At 39.0% G+C, this 19,555-nt stretch overlaps 1 protein-coding gene across 28 annotated transcripts in view; it reads left to right on the top strand.

The window, feature by feature from the left end:
• Positions 1-19,555, top strand: part of LOC144933525 (neurexin-1-like) — a 290,872-nt gene that overhangs the window by 216,769 nt on the left and 54,548 nt on the right. For all 28 annotated transcript variants that reach the window (XM_078858396.1, XM_078858387.1, XM_078858386.1 and 25 more), the window contains one exon: positions 12,329-12,510. In XM_078858396.1, coding sequence (XP_078714522.1) covers positions 12,329-12,510 — 182 coding nt within the window. The remainder of the gene's footprint in view (positions 1-12,328; positions 12,511-19,555) is intronic.

Here is a 19,555-nt window from a genome sequence, read left to right as displayed (position 1 = left end):
ACAGTCCTTCTTAGCCAGTGGTGAAATATTCACATTATCATGACAGGGACCATTCTTTCCACTAGACAAGTTCAGCAATTTCAATTGAGTTTGTTCTCATGGAAGTTCAGGTGCTTGAAACACAGCAAGTTGGCACAGTAGGGGGCACAGGTGGTACATCGGCCGGTCGTCTCAGTCATTCAACCCATGGCACCTGAGTCTGTCCCGTGACCTCCTGCCAGCGAGCGTTCGACACTTCACGTGGCCTTAAAGTGCACTTAGCCTGGCACAAGCGCTGTGGGGACGTCACCGCCACCTAGTGGCGAATGGCGGTTGTTGTTGCAGGTGCTTGGTGGATATTTACAGGTTTTGGAGACGGGGAGGGCTTCATCCAGCATTGGTCTGATTGCACGATCAGGTGAAATCGTAGGTATTGAAACCTTCTAGAAGCTAGCATGGCTGCACGGTAATTCTAACTCTGAAGAATTTGACAAAAGCCACTGTTTTATAGAATGTACTAATGTGTAAATAAAGGAGATTGCCATCACATATTTGTTTTTTTGTTCAAGCAATTTGTTTGTCTACTATATGGACATGTTTTTTGTTGTTATTGGTGAACATGAATGTTAATGATAATTATGATGCGAATTACATCTCAAAACGTGGAACATTGCTGAACTTATTCCAACATCAACGAAAGGGACGAGAACCCAGTAGTGAAACAACACGAACAAGAACACGAGTATGGAGGTAAAGGTCGCACGTTAACGATAATGTGGAGAGAGAGTCGCAGTGTATCCTAGTTCAAGGGGAGTGTGGGATGGTGTTCGTCTGCACTGGCAGCTCTGAGCCAGTTGTATAAATGTCACATTGCTACGGCAAAGACCAGCCTCTCCATCGGACAACCGCACTTGACTTTTTTTCCGACCACAGAGGGGTAAGTGGATACCCTATCAGCATTCATATCCATGGTCTTCCTATTGAGAGTCAAGCACTGCCAGATCACCACCAGTCTGCATAGGTCAACTGTAATGCACATTAACGTCGCTGTTGTTATAACAGTTTAACGCTGTACTTTAGATGCTAAATTATATGTTTGTTCATTTCATCAGAAAATTAAGTTTCGGATTAATGGCTCATTTATAGGGGATGAAATATTAGTCTAGTGAAACAGTACAATTGGTAGCCCAGTAGTGTGACCCAATTGGAAGCAAAGCTTTAGTTACGGCCCATGGAACCGGTGGGGATAGAATCGGCGGGAGTGCCAATTTCTCAGAGTAACGATAGACTAATGGCTTCATCTATAATCTGGTGGTGACGGAGTGTAATGAATGTGGAGACCTGTCCCTGGCAAGTCATTATCATGCCTGGCAGCCTCTGCTCTGGGATCATCTGCTGCGTTCAAATCCATCAGAGAACCACTTGACCAAACAGCATCGTCTGAAGCTGTTTGTGTTTTTTTGCCACTGCACACAAGAATAAAATGTTATGCTGTGTAATGATGCCAACGTTTGTTGTACTACAAATAGAGTAAATGTAATATTCCACAAACTGTCTCCTGCCCTTGTATATAAGATTAATTACAATAAAAGAACCAAAAAATGTTTGCGCTTAAGTAAAAAAACGGGCATTGTGAGAATTCGGTGTTGAGTTTTTCTTCAGAAATATATATTGGATTCTACAGTAGGTATTCCTTTTCGCTATGAAAGGTGTATGCATTTCAAGATGTGTTTTATATTAAGATGACAAGCGAGGCAGAAAGAAGGAAAGGAAATCGGTACATTTGCATCCTCTCCAGACTGTCTACTGGGATGGCTGTATCCTTGTTGGGTGTCCACAGGGTGCTATCATGTTGCCAAGCAGAGCTTTGTGGTGTGTGGTCATGACAACCGACTGGTGTGATGTTTCCTCCACATCCAAGTCTGAATGACTTTTCACAGGCCTGCAACATTTAATATTCAGCCATGACATTGTGGTAGAGAATGCACCTTAGTATACATTTTTTTCTCTCCTGCCTCTTATATTTATTTCATAATACACCCATATGAAATTCCAACCAACAACAGAAATGCATTAATATTATAAATAGCTTCAATTAAAATGTTACAGATGTTGAATTTGCATTTCTTGTATTATTCACACATGTGATAAAATTTGAGGGCTGTATCTCTTTAAAATGTATCATCTGTCATTGTTTAACAAACATTCTCCCTCAAACAGATTGTTTGTTATGCTACAAGGTGATGTACATGGCATACTAATTCTCTATACTTTTAAAGATCTCCATCTGCATTACATTTACAACCATACTATTCCTCTGAATTTCATTGGAATTCGAATTGAAATCACTTCGGAGAAAAACAGAATGTTCCGTAATTTGAAAATAAATTCAGTAATGGGTCATACTAACAAGACCTATAATTACGGTATTTCGAAATAGCCCCATATGGAAACTGGTTGCAGAATATCACAATGCACCAAATATGAAACCATGTATCACTGTTATCACTGGTGTTTTTAAGAGATGTAGTTTTTTTGGTAATAGAAGTGTTATAAAATGAAATAAGCATTACCTCAAGGAGTTTTTTTGAATTAATAGAAAACTGTATGGTAAGAAAGTAATATTGGACCTTGGGGTACCACAGATTCCGAGTAAAGGCATAATGAATGTCAAATTGACCATAAACATGCATCACGAATTACAGTAATGCATATTTAGGATTCTTAATGTGAATTATCCTATGGTAAATGTGTATTCCTGTGAAATAGCAAGGTAATATGAAACAAATTAATCAAAAGATATATTGGTCACTTGCTTAGCTATAGGTACGTGGATATAATAAACTGCCTACATTACTATGCAGATAGAAATGTCCTGTTTTTTTATTATTATCTGCCCAATTAAAATTATTTAAAAACACAAAAACCAAGTGATCCTATATAGATAGCAAATTGTCTGCCAATGTCATGTTTATGCATAGAAAAACGTTGCTATCACTAATGTGGTCATTAAAATATGCAAAATATTTTAGTTTCCTCTGTATGATTGAATAGGGCAATATTTTGACACAAAATCTGCACACAATAACAATTGCAAAATGTGCATTAAGGCATCTCGAACAGTGAATGCGATTTCATCGACTAATGCTGACAGAGCATTGGGCCCAGTGTTGGGACATTTTAATTTAAGCACACAATTTCGCCCTTTGTATTTCCTGTAGAGCACCCGAGTGCGTATTATTATTATTTAAAGGGGTAATGAAAACACAAGAGCTCAACTGTAAATCTCAGAAGATATTATCTTGGAACTTATTTTTACCCGATTACTAAGTGTGTGGAGCACATTCTCCAAAAACAATAATATATTTTCTTGGGTGGAAGCAGGAATTGCGATGAGCGGGGGTCCCAAGCTCGAAGATTTTCTTTAAGTATCATTGCAAGCGCATACAGACTTTCACAAAGACAAATGGAATGCTCTCATTGTTTTCACAGACTCAGTTTGAAAATGTGGAGAGAGAAACAATTTCACCTGAAATTTTGCAATGCTCGTATCATGAAAGTTAATAGTAGCTTGTGTGCAATGTTGATATTACCATTCAATCAGTAACAAAAATACGGCTGGAGTATCATCGGAGTGAGTATTAAAGTGGTCATGGTAGAGGTCATTGTCATTAATTCATGATTATCCGATAATTGTTTTTTTACCCTTCTATCTGGCAACAAAACTGACACATTTTTACAAATAAAAAAATGCCAGATAGAAGGGTAAAAAAACAATTATCATATTTTTACTGGCAAATGAGGTTCCCATAGTGTCATGATTATCCCTCAATCTATTTACAAATAAAGCGGAATGGAAATAACTTTGTTCGGCTCGTAAAGAGGATCTGACCATATTAAGTATTTGTAAAGGATTTTACAGACATACACGTGTATGGTTATCCTTTTGGGAGGCGGGGCAGGAGGTGCATTGGATCAGTGGCGCAGTGGATGAAACATTGCGCGACAAACGTTGGCATCTGAATGCGATTCCCAGCATTTGCGAACATGAGTGGTGTGTGATATCTGAACCGGACCCCTTAACCAACCCTCGCTGATCAAGGGTGGTGAAGTGTGGTCAATAACAGTTACAATTTGCCACTAAAGTGGCGGTGACGTCACCACAGCGCCTGTGCCAGGCTAGGTGCACTTTTAGGTTATCACGTTAAGTGCCGAAGGCTCGCTGACAGGAGGTCATGGGACAGACTCGTGTGTTATGGGTTTACTGCTTGAGATAACTGGCAAATACACCAACTACTGTGCCAACGAATGTGTTTTTAGCTGCCCGGCGCTCCACCCGTTGTTGTGAGGATTGCTACTCTGTCCTCATAACAACAAGTGCAGCGCCATTTCAATCATGGGGTATGTATAGTCATATAATCCCTATAACCAACACGATATGGGAAAGTCTTCATCGACATGTAAATTATTTTTACTGTTATTATTTTCTCCAGCACTCTACATGGTATTATGTACTTTATCATCGAAGGAATGTATGCACAACACACTCTTGAATTGATGCTGAGTATGACTTCATGGCTTGAGATGGTCAAAGCTCTATATAGAGAAAATTATACAAAGGCAATAATAACGCTTTTATTCACAGAACGTGTTAAATGTGTCCACCATTGTTCCTGATACACAACTCTAGACGAGATATCCAGTCAGCAAGCACATGGTAAATGGTATCAGGGGTAGCGGTGTTACGTACGTCAATAATGCACTGCCGCAAATGTTCAACACTGAATTGTATCCGTGTTTACCAGCGCCTTCAAGTGATCCCAGCGATAAAAATTCAGTGGTGTGGCTTCTTTCTGGTCATTCCACAGGCCCTCGACGTCCTATCAAATGATTCCAGACTTATGGGACACCCTGTGCAGCACACTTTCTCACGTCCATGCAAAGAAATCAGCATTTGATATCGTGATTATTAAGATTAGTAATACTAGGTTAAATCTTCAGCACACATCTCGTTGGAGTCGGTCGTGGTTCAGGAAAGGTCGCTTGTGAAAATAGATTTCCTATAAAAGCATTCTTGTTATTTATACAGATAACATCCTTTGTTTATGTAATGCATTTCAGTTGTTGTTCTCAAAGCAAAAGAAAAATATAAATCGTTGCAATAAGTTTCACTTTCAACACACTGCAGCAATGGAATGGTATTAATTCCTTACAACATTTTGAAGCTCTACCCCTAAGTACTAGATTGCTTGTGAATCCTTTTTTACTTCAAGTGGAATGACACTGGCCTCCTCATTGCAATTCAGCCATTGATCTACTGTGAAACTGTCCCTGTTGTGGTCAGTGACATTGATTTCTGGCTTAGAGGCCCAGTGCCGCAGTTTGTGGCTTAACATCTGGTGAGAAGCAGAATGTTAGCACCATCACCCCTGACTCCCAAAGCTCAGCTTCATCATCGATTCTCTCACGCACATTCATTATTCCATGTTGCTAACTCCACTGCTCTGCATTTCATTGAGCACACGGTTGCATAGTTTCCTTTTGGAAGAATTTTTATCAGCCCTGAAAATATAATTACATGTAGTGGTGCAAGTTGTATTCATAATTGATTTTTTTGTCATTTTGTATTTATAATACAGAAGTCAAAATAAACTGAGAACTTTAAATTCCATCAAATATAACGTGTTGTTTTTTTACAGATTTTCACACCATAAATGTAGGTGCAATGAGTCGCAAAAGGATCTAATATAAAATTGTTAGGTTTTATTATTGTGCAATACATGATAAGATGGATGCTAGCCGCAATATTGATTTATTTCCTCTTCACTGCTAATTCAAATCCACATGGCATTGTATGAGTTTGTACGTTTTATACTAACCAGTGAGAAAACTAACAAAGATAATATCTACAGAAATGCGCGTACCAGGCAATAAATAGAATGTTTATAATTTTTTCTCCATTAATTGTGAATTGCAGTATATTGCTGCACCTCCTCTGGTACATAAGCCAGCGCTGCTCTTACAGAAGTGACATAATCACATCACACGGCTGCAATTTACTTGCAGTATGGTGATGCCTTTGCCCTGCAGCAGACAACAAGAAAATGGTGGAAATAAAACTCGTGTCGCCCGTGTTTCACAAAACAAGATGCAGCATGCCTTTTGGGTTGACCTGCAGCAATACGAGTTCCTAGGTGTCGCCAATGCATGAAATGAATCATGTGAGAACTACAGTGGTAATTGACACGGTCTTGGATGATATAAATCTGCAGTACGTAGTGCTTCGACCTTTTTCAAGAATAAGGAAAGCTTGATATTCATCTATATTTTATGCTTATATTATGTGCCTTTACTTCCCCTCCCACTATCATGCTTAGCAATACAGTGCTCGTAATAGTTTCTCATTTTAGAACATTTTAAGCGAGATATAGACTGGGTTTATTTCCTCTGTGCAAATTATTATTTTGGGAGGATATTGAATGCGGTCTATTGATCATAGATGTATGTGTGACTCGTCGTGAGAATGGTAGAGATTAAATAAGAATGCATTTTGTAATTTGAACAAATAGGAATGATAAAATATACATTCCAAAAGTGAAATGTAAAAATATTCATTTCTCTTGAAAACCGACGTCTTGCTAATAATTGAAAATAATTTTTGGAGGAAATGAAACATTGATTCGAGCAAAACTCTTTTTAAAATGTTTGTTATGTTGTTTTTGTTATGCATGCAGTCATCTTTGTAAATATTAAAACGACGAACATGCGATTTGCATGGGTTTAGATACGTTATTTGTAAATGCATGTTAAACAACTAATTAATTAGCCCGACATAATGCCTTAAGCGCGTTTCGTCTGTAATGTAGATAATCCATTGCTATAATTTGACTAAATACGGTACTTATTTGGCTTCATGTTCTTACACACAAACAACACACTCTAAATCCATTCGTGTATTTTTATTAAAATAGCCATCAAGAAACCATATACTGTTTTTTTTTACCTTACAGAAGTAAACTATGCAAAAATGTTGTACTAAAACCCACAATATATATTTGAGTCGTCATTAAATGTAATTATAATGGCGACGAAATAACTAAATGCATTTTTATATTGCAGATACATCCATAGCGCAATCCATTCCATGATCAAATATTTTTTATGTAATATTTTAAATATATAAAGCTCAGGACACATTACTTTTTAGATGTTATTTTCCAAACCCGAAGACTGATTCAGTGAATATGTTATTCACGGCGTGTGTATTTACGAGCTTTGATTAAGTGCGACCAGTTCTGATAAAGAAGACAGGAGCTTCTCATTATACACATGTTTTGTTGAGGCAGTAATGGGTGTTTCATATCAGGAACAGAAGACCATTTGTATCCGGTGGTTAAACTGCACAGCTCCTTTCAGGTTAACATTTACATTGTTGCCGCAAGAATGTAATAATGTAGGATATGCTGTGACGAACAATTATTTGTGTTATGAATACAGAATTTGCACTTTTTCGTGACTGTTTTGACAAATTGCTGCACTTTTTAAAAATGACGTTTTCTTTCTCATTACGGTGATTTTCGTTTACAGAACCTTGAAACACATGCCGGTTCCAAGTACTTATGACATATTCAGCAGGGTGTAATTGTGGGGCATTGGCTATCACAGCGCTTTAAATCTGGTGCCCTTAGTTTGATTTCTAGACACGGTTATAATCAGTGGTGAGCGCTGGGTACCCCCACTACGCCAACCCGTACTGACCAGCATGGTGAAATATGGTCACAACCCACCATGACTGATATCGTGAGGAGAGGCCTTCATCCTGCAGTGAATTGACAGAGGGATTTCAATTGTTATTGTCGGTCAAATATTGTGAGGAAATGTGTTTACCTCGTGCATCTCTTCACTCAGTTATTAGCATGTCATTAGCAGGTTACATGAATGCTTAATTCATAAAGGTCACCCTTGGAAAATAACCAATAGTCAGTTCACAGGGCGGTCAATGGCGACACGCCACACGTTGGTTGCACAGTTATGAAATCTCTGTAATTGGAGAGATTAAAACGCTTCAAATGAATCAGATGCATAAGCTCTAATTACATGCAGTTTCACAGCTGTTTTAGCAATTACGCGAGCGGTATGATTTTGTGTATCTTTTTTAGTTATTTTTTTGCACGATCAAAATAAATTATTCTATGAAAATCACACGATATTTTTTCCCGAGTTCAAGATTTATTTAGTAAAAAAAAAATGTGCAGCATTTTTTTCCCACTGTCGACGAAAGCCGATAAATTATCGGAAAATGTTATGTCCAATTAATATCGCAACAACTATTGCATATTTAAAGTAAATGTTGCGACCATTAATTATGACAAATATCTTGCGTGCTTCGTCAAGTTAAATTTAGAGGCCTAACGTTGAGGGATAGAAACACTTAAAATCTGTATTGCTAAAACATTTGTATCGGTCCAACATTTGATCCCTATGACGCCGAGGCAATTAAATATTTTATTTCTGGGACACTATTTTTTTGCAGGGGTGTACTGAACTCCGCGACTGGGGTACCAATGAATCCGAAATCAGTGCAACTCCGAGATGTCGAAACGCAGCAAGGACGATTGCGCTGAAACCCAGAATGCGCGTACGCACCGTAGTAGTGCATCTTGCACAGCTCGTCGAGATGAGTCGATTTCCGCATCTCCGACCATCAACAGATTTAAAAATGACTGCATCATGGACATTATGCGAGAGCCATAAGGTTCATAAGACTTACAGAATTTTGAATTTCATACTTGTTTCTTATGGGTGCACCATTAGTCTGACTCAGAATCAGATACACTGACCTGACATACTATATATTAATTAGACTGTGAGCCGATTAAAATCGGATGCTAATTTGATCTTCACAGATTAATTCAACACATAGATTGTTTTGCCAGCTTGTTATGCAGTCATTAACTTCCAATCCCAATCAACAAAATCAGGATTTTATTTCACTGCTATGCATGAAAATGGATCAAAACAATCGTGAAACAATTTCAATCAGCTCTAAATTAGTCAGGTCATGATCAGATGTGATATTATAAGTTCCAATCAAATGTGAACCGTATAAACCTCAGTGTTAACTTTTCTTGTAATTAAAATTGTAATGTACAGCAGTCATTTTAGTGACTAATCTGGAAATGAAGCAATACTTGTACGTGATCACACCTTTAATATCCCGTTTTGAAAATGTCTTCAACTCCTCTTATCTAAACTTTGCTCCAAGGCGTACTGCCCTTCTGTCGAACGTGCAGAATATTCCGGTTTTAGACTTCTGATACTTGCTGACTGAGTGTATAATTACGTTGGATCACAAAAAACCTTGATAAATAAACACTTAGGTTATGTTACGTGACCTTGAGCTCATGTTTAAGCCGAACAAAGAGGCCAAAGGTGCATGTGTAAACGCTTCTCAGAATGACATGGCTGTAACATTTGGTCATTTCCAATTTTTACGTAGGCGCTGCCAAACCGGCTTAAATGTGGCTATCATTATTTTAGGCATGTGTTTAAGATACCTGACCACCGCACCAAATGTCTTCCAACCTTGGCCACCATCAGGCATTTTAAATTGTTCACTCAGTAAAAATGACAGCGCTGAGTATTACAATTGGCAACGAATGTCTAATCAATTCAAATGTTTCCAGCAATTTATTATCGCTGATATTTTTCTTCTAAATTTAAATGGCTGAAATGTCTGGGGAAGCGCTGTACTGAGAATGATTTGTTACCGTTGTATAATTCCAGATGGAGAAAATGATTTGGCTGCGAAATTGCAGACGAATAATTAATACAATTTAATCCTTTCTGATCCAATTAAAAAGTAAATTCTGCTGTCCAATTTGGTGACACATATCATTTATTTAATGGTTTACAAGCGTCAAGGTCTAATTCAGTTGGCAAATTTATAGGATGACCTCGTGATAATAAACCATGCTTATAATAGTTCCCCATTTATAATGAATGTAGCTGCAGGAAAGCATTCTCTCGTGTGGATTTCTACCTCCATACCAGCCATCGCATGACGTTAGCCACCCCGCAAATTGCAATCGTACACACTGCAAAACCATCAATCATCGTCCATTTTTACAATGTACTTTTTAGAGCACAACGTACTGCAGCGTGAATACTGTACACATGTACCTGTGTGTGATGATTTAATATAGCATTTGACAAGGAGACCTGTGGAAACACAAATGTACACATACGTGGCAATGCGTTAATGCTTTCACGTGTTCTTTCAAAGACTCAGTTCAAATTGTCATTGAACATGTTTTAGCGAACAGGGTCCTGGTGGAGTGAATTTTGTTCCAGGTTTACAAGTGGTTCGTCATAACAACCTGTACGTTTCAGGTTTATTGTTTAGGTTGACTTATTACTTCGCTCACTTTCTTCTTGGTTCACGGCGTGCTCGTTTGAGCCATACCATTAATAATGCCCTCTGGGATCACTGTGTTATAAACCAAGTCCACCGTCATTTAAATTGTATAACCTATATGCAAATTGTCCCAATGGAATAAATTATACAACTTTGAAACAATGCACCTGTTTCTTAACAGGCACATAATTTGATTGAACATTTACTAAATATGATCCATAAAAACAAATGAATATTTTGTAATGCACTTTAGGGGAAAAAAACACCAAACAACATTTTGGGTGTGATATACTTAATTATTGCAGAATCAACTGTCGCTCAAATATAAAAATTTGAGCTTACTTCTAAACTTTGAAGTTGAACAAATATTAGTTTTGTATTTTTCAAACATATTTTTGGCAGGTAAATCAATATCATTTTGGTCAGATGATAGACACGATTCATTTGAAAAACATGTGAATGATAAATATACTGTAGGTAAATATTTAATGGAGTCAACAGATCTGCATTTGAAACGCCTCTATTTTATTTGTAAGTGCAGCTATTCTGTACATACTTTCTATATTACTCGATGCAAACACAAGCACAACTTATCCGTGCAGTAATAGATTGTATCATCAACCCGTTGAACCTTTTCAAAGGCCGTTAATAACGATTGTTTTTTCTAATTATTTGATTGATTTACAATAAGACAGCCATGTGCAGTGAAACTCCACTTAAATATTAATGTGGATGCTGCACATTTGAACTCTTGGTGCTTTGTTCAAAAAGCACAAACTGTATTCTTGTCCAAACGAGCAGTGGATTGTGGGGCTTATTTTCTTCATGCATGGCCCATAGTCAGTAGTAGAACATCTACACCACTGTAATGTAAGGTATACGATTCCCACAGTTGACCACGTACAGTGTGAAAGAAGTTCAACATACATATATACATATCACTTATCAATGATGTTAGCCATGGCAGGGAACCTCGGGTCGCCGGGTTCAAAGCGCAGTGCATGAACCGCTCCACCACCGCTAAGTTATGGAATTTTCAAATAAATTAGAAAATACCCACTGTAGTATTTCTATAAAACTGGAGCTAAAAACATCAACTATTTTATTAGTTTTTAAGGATGTTTGTGATATGCATTATGCAACATTTGTAGTTGTGAGGTGAGCGGTGGAGGAGTGGTTAACTCATTGAACATGGTGCCAACAGTTTGAGTCACAGCCAATGGTTGATATCAGTGGCCAGTGACATCTCAAACCAACCGGTCTTGGGCTCCCCATCAGCCAACCCGTACTGACCAGCGTAGTGTAGCATGGTAAAACAACTACCACGATCGACACGATGTAGGGAGGTCTTTATTCAGCAGTGGATAGAAAATGACTGCTGTTTGATGACAATTCCTTTCATTTGCTCCCTTTACAAGTGATGTCCTTCACAAGTTTCTCTGCATGGGAGTAATGTAAAAACAAGCACGGCAAACGAGTTACGTTTGGAGAAAGAAAAAAACACGGCAGGTGTCGTATTTTGAATGTAATTTGTGTTCACAAAAAACAGGACACGACCAACACAACCATTAAGCACGACGGGCTCTGTGTTTGTAATTATAAACGAAACTATTTTTTGATTTTACCAGGTAAGGCCCACTGGGCTATGTAAATATTTTTCAGAAGCGACCTGGTCACAAATGATAGCTCAACAAAGTGACTTATCACGTGGCAATGTGTAGCAGCCAAAAACTATAAACGCATATTTCTAAATGTGGAGGGATCTGGAGAAAGATCTACGTGACGACGGGGAGAGAGACATACAAACTCCAAGTATACAACAGGCATCAGGGTCGGGATCGAGCCCACTACCTCCTCCATACCAGGCGAGGTAGCTCACATCTCACCACTGCGGCGCCCCAATGTGTGGGTGTGTGTGTTGTTGCTTTGCAGCTGGAACTACGTACATCTTTGGCCGTGGCGGTGGCCTCATCTCGTACACGTGGCCGCCCAACGACAGGCCGAGCACGCGCGCGGACAGGCTCGCCGTGGGCTTCAGCACGCGGACCTGGGACGCAGTGCTCGTGAGGGTGGATAGCGCCGCCACGCTCGGAGACTTCATCCAACTCCACATCGTAAGTGCTGTTCATATGTTGAACGTTTTTCGCACCGTACAGAACCTAATCGGAGGATAGATTTGATTAAGCAGGGTGATTGCTTGCCGAAGTTTAGCCATTTATAATGGAGTTGGACCAAACACTCTTTTGTAGGATCACAGAGTTTGGGCAGTGGTGTGCCTCAGTTCAATAAACTATAAATATAAGAACAATTTTTTATCTTACCAGGTAAGGCTCACTGAGCTATATAGCTCTTTTTTCATCAGCGACCTGGCCATAAATTATATCTTAAAGTGGATTACCTTGTGGAAATTGACAGCAGTCAATTACTCTTAACGCATGTTTTTAAATTGAGAGCTAAGAGAAAAATCCATGTGAGCACAGGGAGAACATGCAAACTCCAAGTTTACAGGTGTCAGGGTGGCGATCGAACCCACGACCTCCTGCATACTAGGAAAGAGAGTTAACATCTCACGGCCGTTCTGGCCACATTTCCCACTTGTTTTGGTTTCCTCCCCACACCTCTCTGCAGAAACTGCATGTTACGAATTCTGCAGCGCTTTGTCTGTATGTCTGTTGAACTTATTCCGAACCGTATGTAGCCAACAGCACCAATCGGAGATGCAATTCGTATAAATTATGCATTTTAAAAATACAACTTTCTTTTTCATCTTTTATTAAGGTTACACATCAAATTTAAACTTAGTACTTTCTACATGCAATTTTATAGATGTGTAGTGACTGTGAATGTCACTGTGTGGTGCCGGCCTTGCGAGGCCACGGCAGATAATATGTTGTAATTATGTGCAGCCCGGCTACTGGGTGTAGTACCAGCCCTAGCGGGGCTTGGGTGAGCGCTGGTTAGCGCAGAAGCACCACGTACAGTGTGCGGTGCGGGCTCCCGGTGAGGGAGCGAGAGAAAGCGTCAGCCAGCCAGGGTTATCTTGGGGCATGATATGCTGATTGACCTGCCGACACGTGACCGGATGATATTGGAGGGGGGCTACCGGTGGACGGGGCCGCTGGGCGGTCACGTGGTATAGAGGAGCTCTCGGGAGCCTTCGGGAAAGAGCTCGGGAGATCTAGCAGGTGGGCGGGGCGAGAGGCGGAGCCAGCCCCAGCCCGGGTCGATATAACGGGGCCCCGTGAGGGGCTCTGGGGTTCTTGACTGTTGGTGAGTGAAGATCCACGTCGGGTTGAAGAAGCCTCTAGCCACGCGGTCCAGACCGGGATAGCGGGACCGTGTGTAGTTCTGCCGTAGCGTGGCTAGATGGGCGTTCAACACCCGAGTGTAGGTTACGTTATGGTGTGTGTTGAGTTGATGTAATAAATAGTGTTGTTCCCAAGACAACGTCTGGGACTCAGTTGGACTCCCCACTGCTGCTCACATACAATTATTATAGGTTGATTCTGCGGGTGCACAAAATATTAAATACGTGCCGTCTGCTTCAAAGTTGACATTAACGATACCGTGACGTTATTCGAAGAAGTGTAGGCCATGTTGTGCTGGCGTCATGATCCAAGTTTGCCAAATTTGCTAAATAACTTACAATTACTTAAATGGAAAACATGTGGTAATCGTCATCTCCTACTGTGAAAACTTGGCAAGACCCTCCTGAAAAAGAATCTTGAGACTGAGTGAAACAGTGCGTTAACATTCAGGCTATACAGTTATCCAAGGAGATGCTGCAATTAAATCAGTTTGTTGCGCAGGTGCTAGGTGGATTATTGCATTGCAGGATCATGAGAGGTGGCGACGATTTGAGGAGGCCTTCATCCAGCAGTGGATTGACTTCCGGTGATGATAATGATATTACAGATATTGTACAGAAGTGAGTGGCGTGTGCATTACAAGACTGGCGAGGGATCGTGGCAGTGGAGGGCGGCCTTCATCCAGCAGTGGATAGATCACGGCTGAGGATGATGATAATGATGATACAGTTGTTAAATGATTATTAAGTAAATTCAATCTACAGCACTTCATTGCAGCATAGGTTCCAGGAAATAATACACGTAATTTGCACATTGGGTTGCATGTGGCTGTTACTTTTAATGCTGGGTGAACAGTCTTGGGTCAAGCATATCAGGCATGCCTTGCCTCTGGCGTGTCTCGTGAGTTATCTGACAAGGCCATAGCTATCTCAAACACACATCTGCGTGCTTCCTCTCTTCTCATACATCCAAGCAAGAAAATGTGGCTGTGGGCAAAATAAGTATTGCCAGATGATTGGAAGCAAGATATGGAGAAAGTCAATATAAATCCACTGAAACATCAACGTTATAAAGTGTATATTGTTTGCATAGATGTGTTGTTTTTCTTCGTGTTTTTTTTTATTCGTGTTTGTAAATCCAATGTATGTTAATACGCCTTATATTTCGATTTGGTTTAAAAATGTTGTGTACCAGCACTTTCATGCATTTCTTGAATTGTGCTTTTTATAAAGGAATGCATTACATATTCTTTGAGAAGTTCATAAATGGTGAGGGTTAGTTTGTATTTGTTGAGAGCTGTAGATCTTTTTGAAGATCGGCTGATTGCTCTCTGAACAGGACATTTATTTCAAAGAGCTTTCCACTCAGACTTTTTAAAAAAATTATAACACATTGGTGTAATTGTGTGGTGTTATGAAACCTCCAGCTCAATACGTTCTTAATTTATGCGAAGCATTATGCTAAATGTAACACAATTTCAAGCGTAGATTTTTTTTTTGCTGAAGTGCTTTAGTTTTTTTCTTCCAGTTTTCTTGATTAAGGATCTCTTTACATTTACCAAATGGGTAAAAGTGTGTTCCGGATTCGTAATTGAAGGATGCGAGTTCAATCCGGACTTGACCAAACGAGTACCCCCCTTTTTGGGGAAGTCAACAGTGGTTGTCTTATGGAATGAATCGCTCTTGCTCATAGGAATGTGGGATTTCCACTCCTGGCTCAGGGGCTAAAAACAGGAGATGAGCACTGCCTCAACACTCATTTAAACAGGAACTCACTTTGACTTTTAAAGACACATACAAATTATTATAATTCTTTTCAACTGCTATGGGATTATGTTTTCACTTCCTTATGACTCCTGTCCCTGCACACAAGTAAGACATTGTACATCACGTGACAGGGTATAGAACTGGGCAATCTTTCAGCCACGTTTACAGCAGCAACTGTCAAGCATGCCCGATTCCTATTGGCACCTGCTAACAATTTATGGCTAGCTTGTGTGTGTGCTCAGTAAAGTCAGGCCCACAAGCAGTACAGATAATAGCTTGCAGGAAAATTCACAGCTGACTGGCAGCCGTGAATAATTTACCCTGCCTGGCTATCACCCACCATTATTTTGTGCAGTTAAAAAATGTTATATATATAAAAGACCATGCATCGGTTATTTGAGAGCATTATTCCTGCCCATTGCCACTGAAAGAGGTCTGTTTTTTGCGGGTTTCTTTTTTATAAACCTGGAATAAAAGTCCTCTGCTATAATAAAAAAAAATATTGTGACATTTAAAATCGGTGTTTTTCGAAAGCATGGGTTGTCCCATTATACAGGATGAAGCAAGTAAAAATGCATTGCTTTGGTATCCTGATATACTGCCTCATTTTGAGTCATTATGAAGGTGATTGTTTTAGCAAACTGAATTAAGAGCATGGTTAGGTATTCTACAGCGAAGTCACATGTGCCATGCTAAATTAGGCCTATTAAGCTGCTTACTTAGCAAAGACCATGGAGCTTTGAAGGCAGATGTGCTAATTTAAGAGCCTCCAGCAACATACCAAACAATTGGTCCCCCTTTCCTCATTTGACCGCAAAGGTGGGAATCAGCCAGTAAAATGCCACCTTGAAATATCACCAGTACTGCATCTGCCGATCAACAAACGCGTTTTTTCATAATGTGCCGCATTATTAAATTAAGATAACCATAATTGTAGTCACGTGGGCTGTTTATGACAATTAGAACAAAAACAAACATCATTGCTTTAAAACACTGGAATGATGTAAAACCAAAGAAATCAATTTTTTTATCTGATGGGACTTTGATAAAACCACCAGGAGACTGCCTATACCCTTAATGAAGCTCATTAGATGCATATTTTAGGCTCATCTCCAGGGCTTGCTGGCCTAGAAGCAGGCTATATAAGGATCACTTTTCCCCATGGAATAGAAAATTTGGGTGAAAAAAATTACACACAATCTGACAGCTGCATTGCAGAACCAAACGGGGAGTTAAACATTAGCAGGTAGGGAGACAAACATAAAATAAATTGTTGAGGCAAACAGCAAAATGCTGGAAATGGAATTTAAATTGTATGGCTCAAATATTTGGTAGTGATGGAACGCTGCAGGCATGCTGTTAATGCAGCTCGACGGCCATTTTACAGCAAAGCGATCAGAGACGTGCTGCTTGCTGAGCTACGGCGCAGTCCGGCATGCTCACTGCTACCACTCCATTGTATCTGAAACTCTGTCTTCAATGCCTATTGCTCTTTTCAGAAGAAGCGACACGGAAGCATCACGGTCATTCCGTTTTCCACATTCACAATTGTTAATAATTTTGTAATCTACATTTTTTTCCCCATTGTTTCCAACAGTTACATTACTTTTTTAGGTGTTCATTTTGTCCCACTGAGTTTTTTTCTTTCTTAATTATTTGCCTTCATTCATTCGTTACGTGAGTAAAGGCGAAGTTATTATTATTGTCGTAAGCAGACATGAAACTTTATGTATTGAGAGTGTCCACATCAGGATTTACGATTATATTAACTAGGTAATAGTGGCATATTATTCTTGAATAAATTAAGGTCTGAGACATTATATTTCTACTATTAATAATTACTAGCATTACTCAAGCAAAAAACTATCATAATTACTTTTATTGTCATCATTATCATCAGCCATGTCTGTGTACTGCTGAATTATTTACTCGTGGTCCTATGATGCTACAATGAACTCGGGAACGTGTTCACTACCTGATGAAGCTCAATGCAATTTGAGCAAAACGTTATACGTTGATGCTGAAATCAGTCATAGAAGTCTGAAGCCACCGAGAAGATGTATTGGTAAAAATATGATGAATACGTTGGCACATATTAAAGACAATAGCTTTTTAAACGTGACAATCTTGTCAGATGCTGGAGGATTATTGACAATAATTTTGGAGTAAAACGACTGTGTGACCTCACTCAAAAACAAATATGGATCCTTGTATTGGCTGTGAAAACCCACATATGGCTCTTTAGTTCTTGGAATCGAGATGGGCAATTTTTTTTAAAATGTATTCTTAATGATGATGGCGCAATGTATGTTTTACGTCTCTTGCTGTACACCACTGACCAACACAGTCCCCTTTAAGTTGAATCAACATTAGGTAATATTTCATCGCACATCTATGTGTGCTGTTATTGGACACGTTCTTACACGCAAACTTTATGGGGAGGCCACATTTTTAGGAGGTCAATGGTGAGTCGAGTAAATTGCAGTAAAATGTTACCTTTGAAGAATGTGCTACAGTTAGTCGCTTTTCAAGTGAAATGGTATCTCTGGTTTGCTTTGCAGTGATTTTATTTACAAATGCCTTTTAAGGAAATAAATAACTTTAACACAAGACATTAAAATAGAAAAAAAATATGTATTTTCAGTAGGACATATCTGTGCGTACCTTTATGTCAAAGGCTCCAACATGCAAGTCCGATCTAAAAGATTGTGGAATGCATTAAATTGCTCTTGGATTTTACCCTGCAAAACTCGGTTGAAAAAAATCAATTAGATCACATGCTAACACTGTGAAAATACAGATAGCCTCCATGGCAACCCTTACATATTAATGGTAAAATGTCAAAATCCACTGCCAGTCCTGGTGATTAACTTGCATTGATAATGGTATCAAATGGGCATAAATTGCCCTTTTCGGCTCCAAACTTATTCCAGAAATTGTTAATACACTCGTCCTCTCAGGCACCGCAGGTAATGGTTGGGCGTAGAATGACTGACAGGCAATTAATTTCCCATCGCTTATGCATAGTAAACTCTGTTGATGCTGTAAAACACATCTGTGGAGCATATTATGCGAGTGAATGTTTGCGATATTTTACTCAATCAAGAGTCCGTCATTCGATGTTTATGTTTTAACACATCGAATGACTGACAAAAACAAGAATTGCCGTGGCTTGACACAGCAAAAGCAAAACTATCTTCGTGTAATTTTGTTTTTCAACGTTAATTGGTTGGCCTACCTGAATTACTAAATACAAACTCGTAGGGAGAACCTACGTGACTTTACCGAAAGAACCAAAGAGTATGGATTCCTGCAGTCACGAAAGCTTCAAATCAAGATTACTAAATACAATATAAATTGTTTAGTTATATTTTCAAACTTGGCTGACTAGTAGCAGACTGGTAAATGTAAAAATGTAAAGTAATTTGCATTGTCTGTGATGCTTTTCAGGAACAATTTGTTAATTTTCAGGAAATGCTGGACAGGACATTTGACAAAAAAACTCTTTATCGAAACTAGGTCTATTTTTGCTCACAAACATACAATGGAGAATGAGTTAATGAAAGATAAAAGCAACATGAGTTCATTTTCACAGTTGGATAATTCTTAGATAACAATTACAGATGTAATGAAATGCAAAATGGTGGTTAGAAAATATTACAATTATAATGAGCTATATTTAAACATCCTAACATAGGCTTATACAGTATATTTACCATACAATTGTGCAATTACTTTAATCATTGCTTCATTATTATTCTTACCAAGCTAAGAAATATAGAACAATTTCATACATTCAAAACTAGATCTATTATGTTTTTGATCACATAATTCGGCCTGATAGCAGCATATAGTTTGGCACTCATTTGTGATTTATTCTGCCAAACCAAGTTGAAATAAATTACTGAACATTATAATATTGGATTAAATGAATTCCTTAACAGATAACACTTTGGCCCATAGCCCTCCCCCCACTGCTTCAAACAGCCTTCGTGATTACTGACGCTCTTATTATCCCCGTTCGGCAGTATTTTTGTCCCTTGCTGGACAGGATAATCACTTCTTATATATCACTTCCAGATTTC

The sequence above is a fragment of the Lampetra fluviatilis genome, chromosome 7, assembly GCF_964198595.1.
Source record: "Lampetra fluviatilis chromosome 7, kcLamFluv1.1, whole genome shotgun sequence".
Taxonomy (NCBI): domain Eukaryota; kingdom Metazoa; phylum Chordata; class Hyperoartia; order Petromyzontiformes; family Petromyzontidae; genus Lampetra; species Lampetra fluviatilis.
The sequence above is the reverse complement of the archived record's forward strand: the minus strand, read 5'-3'. Positions and strand labels throughout refer to the sequence as shown.